The sequence below is a fragment of the Bidens hawaiensis genome, unplaced genomic scaffold (genome assembly GCF_021521415.1).
Source record: "Bidens hawaiensis isolate Kalapana, Puna unplaced genomic scaffold, B.hawaiensis_p1.1 tig00021843_1, whole genome shotgun sequence".
Taxonomy (NCBI): domain Eukaryota; kingdom Viridiplantae; phylum Streptophyta; class Magnoliopsida; order Asterales; family Asteraceae; genus Bidens; species Bidens hawaiensis.
In genome coordinates, this window is record NW_027493392.1 from 189,579 (window position 1) to 194,296 (window position 4,718).

Here is a 4,718-nt window from a genome sequence, read left to right on the forward strand (position 1 = left end):
TGTTCCGGTTCGGTTTCGTTTCTCTTCGAGTTTGAATTTTTGCTTCTTTTGGTTATTTTTTTCGGCTTTGTTCTGGTACGATTTCGGTTCGTTTAAGTCAGTTTTCTCCGATTTCTGTTCGGTTCGAGTTTGTTTTTTGCTTCATTTGGTCAGTTTTCTCAGTGTTGTTCTGTTTTTTTTTTGGTTTGTTTCGGTTCGAGTTTGTTTTTTTGCTTCTTTTGGTTAATTTTTATCGGTTTTGATCCGGTTTGGTTTCGGTTATTTTGGTTCGTTTAAGTTGGTTTTTTCGATTTCTGTTCGGTTTGAGTTTGTTTTTCTTTGCTTCTTTTGGTCAGTTTTCTCAGCTTCTTCCGTTTTTGTGGTTGGTTTTTTCGGTTTCATTTCCGTTTGGTTTTATTTTTTTTTTGTTTTTCGGTTTAGTTTTCTTTCTTTTTGTGTTTCGTTTTGGTCAATCTACTCGATTCAGTTCCACTTTAGATTTTTTTTTTGGTTAGTTTTGGTTTTGTTTTTCGACTCGAACGCGACCCGGCCCGAAGCGCTGACCTGAAAGCACTACGTCTCGGAGCGCCGACCTGAATGTAAACAAACCCGAAAAGGCGACCCTAACGCGACCATGTTAGTTGGCCGATTGAATATTAGAACGAATTTACTTGAATTCCTTCACAAGATGGGAGGATTTGGAATTCCTTTATTTAAAGGGTTTTGAAGGAATTGGATTCCAATTCTAATTCCAATTCTTTCACAACTGAACACACCAAAATGAAATTAAGATTAACGAAACGGTCACCTTAAGGAATGAAATTCAATTCCAATTCCATCCAAATTCCATTCCATTCTGTCAAAACGAACGCACCCATATTTTAAGAGTAAACTCATGTTTTATTATATTGTTAAGAAAAGTAACTCAAAACCTTTATGCAATAAACTCTCATACATAACCCTATACGTGATTATGTATTTGTAATGTTAACCTGGCTTGGCAAAATGTAATTTCAGACAAAGCTGAGTTCTCCAATGACCCAATGAAATTTGTGACCCTGAACTTACGAAAGGTGTATAGATTTTTAGTGCGCCAAAAACTAAATAACAATTAGTAGCTCTTTATATGTAGAAAATAAAAATGTTAGGCCCAAATTATATGTATATTTCAGGAGGCTAGAATTAAGTTGAACCGAATTTACAAAGGTTTGCCAGCCAATTAATTCATGAAAAAGCCCAAATAAGCTCAATTACTCTATCTAAAGCTAAGGTAGAAGTGAGACGACCGGAAGTTCGGAACCAATCAACTCTTGCCACCGGACAAGACGTGCGAGACCAGAAGACGAGACTCAACTCAACTCTCGCAGTTAGCCTGCTCCTCGGTTACACTTCATTATTCCAGTAATTCTAAAAATGAGATATGGAACTTGATTCTTGAGTGAAACTTGAGTAGTTTTAAAATTAGTTGTGAAAATTAATTGAAAGTTAAAACTTTTATGATTTTTGTTGTTCTTGATTTGAACATTAGTGATTTTAGTTGGTTTTGAATTTCATTGTGTAAACATAATTAAACTAATTGTTGAAAAACCAAAAAAACTACTGTTGAATGTATCGCTCTTTTTTTTCCCGTCTTATTTAATTTGGTGTATACCTAATGACTAATGATCAATGACATGTAATTATGGTATAATATTTTATTATTTAAGACATAACCTGACCCAATTTGAAAATTCTAACGTCAAGTTGTTAGAAATCCAAGCACTAAAAACGTGACCCATAAAAATGTATTAATAAAACTCATAATTTCATAAATAACAAATACTCATATAACATTATAAACAACCACTCGTGGACAGGTATCTGTCAGAAAAAGTTTTTTTTATTTGATACAAAGTATTTTTATTTGATACTGCGTTATTCTTGAATTTGGAATTGCCGATTGGATATTTTCGATTTTAGTTCTCAGTTCAAGGTTTCCCAACCTATTATGGAATTTGGAGATCCAACATTGGCACCTTGACATCTTTTTAGTTCTCATTCAGCACTATTAATAAAAACAGAACAAATTCGTCATGGCTTCAAAAGTAAAGCAGAGGGTGTGACCAACAATCATCTCTTTCATTGCCTCTTTTCAGGTGTCATTTTACAGCATTTTCTTTTTATAAATTCCTGCCTAGACAGTTACACCTCTAACTTATTCATAAAAAATCGTTAGTCGAAGGATTATATTTGAATTATCATTGTTTCGATTGTGAATATATCAATGCATGAAACTTTTTGTTATATTAGTATTAAAAATCGTTTGGTAGTTCGTTTCTTGATTTCTTCTTACAGTTTCTGTGGAAAAATAGTTCCATCTTGTTGCTATTCTAACCCGCTTAAGGTTTTTTTTAATCTCCAATGAAGTGATTCAAAGACCTGATGACGGCTCACATTCCCTGCATTTGTAAAATATTAGTTGTCATATTAAAAGGAAAACAAACACATGAACATAATTCTAGTTGCGGTATTTACAAATGATAGCAGCATCAAAGAGAGCAATATCAAACTGATGTGCTGCTTGTGTCTGCTCAATTCTTACGATAAACGACCTTATATGTAGTCAAAAATTAGTTGGTAATGACAAGCTAGAGACCGAGGAATAAAACACTGTTTAAAGAATTGTACAAGCATTAAAGCAATTCAATTCTAAGAACAAAAATAAACTCCACAGCAAACATCTTTAGAATTTACCTACTTTTTCATAAAATTGGAGAAATCATCGGCAGAACATTGATTACCTTATGCAATGCATACGCCCTTCAAGAGAATGATGAGGAAGTTTGAGATATTTAATCTGTTGTGAATATATTTTCCCTAAGATCCCTTGTAGATCAAGGTACAGGCACCTATACAAGTCAAGTGATTCAAGGTGACAACAGCCATCCAAAATGGCCTCTAACCCAATGTTTTTCATGCAGTTCCCAATGAGTTGAAGGTGACGTAATTCAGGTAGGTGTTTCCCAATCGCTAAGGCTACCTGATTATCTTCATTGTCAGGTGAGTATATAGATGATGCTCGGTTCAGTTTGAGTGTTTTTAGCAAGGGGCAATAGCGGCCCATAGCTTCAATATCTTCTTGCGAAATGCTTGTTCTGATAAGGCTGAGTTCCTCCAATGATGATAATTTCTTGATAACTTCACTCCAGAATCCTTTCACTTGATCAGCAGAAATATTATACGCGATTTCCAGACGTTTAAGCTGACTTGATCTGTTAACGGAAGACAAACAGAAACAAATCAGTCACGAATGTTAATTATCATTATCATTCAGAAGATACATATTGAAGAATTTGGCCAAGTACAATCATCTGATTCATGGATAATTTCTTGACCATGATTACAATACCTATTAACAGCATAATGAAGAAGTCCGCGACTGCAAAAACCATGTATAGTTAAATCAACCATTTGGCCTTGGCTTCTATCCACGGCTTTTTGCATGGTTAAATCAGCCATTTGGCCTTGGCTTCTATCCACGGCATGCTTACACGTCTTCAGGCACATGACCCTTCCAATTACTGAAAACGTATCCATATAAACGACCCTCCACATGGCTGGGTCCTTGCAGATTTCATGCCACTCAGTGCACACCTTTTGGGCATTCAGGAGTCTGTCAACTGCACCAACTCTTTGGAGTATATTCGCCATTAACTCCGATGGAAGCTCCAACCAGTTCCTTGTTGGTTTATTCTCTTCCCGTGGCTGTTTCGGATTCTTGCTTTTGCTACGATTTGATTTTGACTTTGATGGCATTGTCACTTTAATATTCACAAAGCAAATAAAATATTAGACAATGATGTTATAATTACCTTATTAGGGCAAACGAAATCAGAATAAGTAGAAATCACTAATAAAAAACCAACGAAAAAAAAAACCTAAAAGAAAACCGTCGATTAAAACCCAGACGTAATTTGAATGAAAGATAACTCACATCGCAATGAACAAGAAGCTCAAATTGGTCGACTGGTATATTATATAGCCGCAGACGCCACCGCCAATCAAATATATTACTTTAATTTATGTACATGTATTATTTAGAGGTGTTACCCGAGTTTATTTTAGTCAAGCCTGGCAAGTCAAGATCTCATTAGCTTGGATTAATTCGATCTTTTAGTAAGCTTATTTGGGGATGGGTTATCCCATGGCAAACTTCGAACCCATGTAGTAATATCATCGCCTCCTATGTGGATATGCATGACTTCGAACCCATATGGTAAACCTTTGCCACTTAACCCATCTATGTTTAGTTTGTGTTTAATTTAATTTTAAATTAAAATAACTGTAGGGTCCCGTTTTATTAATTAGTCTTATGTATTTGTTTATCTGTTTATGAGGTATCAATTTAGCTTGTTGGTTTATTTGTTGTATGTTTGGGCCCGAGACCATATAATATTGAGCCCATTAGGCCGTGAATAATAGAAGTAAGCATGGCATTGCTTCACCATGCTAGCATAACCTTTTTGAAAAACAATATTTTATCCTTTCACCAACTCTCCTCTCTACTCTCCCTCTCACCTTTCTACTTCAGGTAATAACTCACCCAAACAAGATTCGAGATCTCGGTTCTCTACTAGTGATTTCCGCTAGCTAGTAGTGAGATTGATCCAAGAACTTTAGTTGTTTGATCCATTATAAGGACCTACAATTGGTCTCAGAGCTTTAGGCTCTACTAGTTGTGGTTCTTGGGTCACAACCTT

The 4,718-nt window shown here is 35.3% G+C and overlaps 1 protein-coding gene across 1 annotated transcript; it reads right to left on the reverse strand.

Annotated features, from left to right (window-relative positions):
* Window positions 1-2,389: 2,389 nt before the first annotated feature.
* On the reverse strand, window positions 2,390-3,774 carry LOC143564265 (putative F-box/LRR-repeat protein 9). The gene is made up of 3 exons (XM_077051594.1): window positions 3,368-3,774; window positions 2,760-3,230; window positions 2,390-2,417 (listed from the first exon to the last, which is right to left on the reverse strand). Exons 1-3 carry the CDS (start codon window positions 3,772-3,774, stop codon window positions 2,390-2,392), a joined length of 906 nt encoding a protein of 301 aa, XP_076907709.1.
* Window positions 3,775-4,718: the final 944 nt, after the last annotated feature.

Coding starts and splice junctions, on each gene's coding strand:
- LOC143564265 (XM_077051594.1), bottom strand. CDS start 3,774: ATGCCATCAAAGTCAAAATCAAATCGTAGCAAAAGCAAGAATCCGAAA. Junction 3,231..3,367: donor CTTCATTATGCTGTTAATAG/GTATTGTAATCA, acceptor TTCCGTTAACAG/ATCAAGTCAGCTTAAACGTC. Junction 2,418..2,759: donor GGGCGTATGCATTGCATAAG/GTAATCAATGTT, acceptor TTACAAATGCAG/GGAATGTGAGCCGTCATCAG.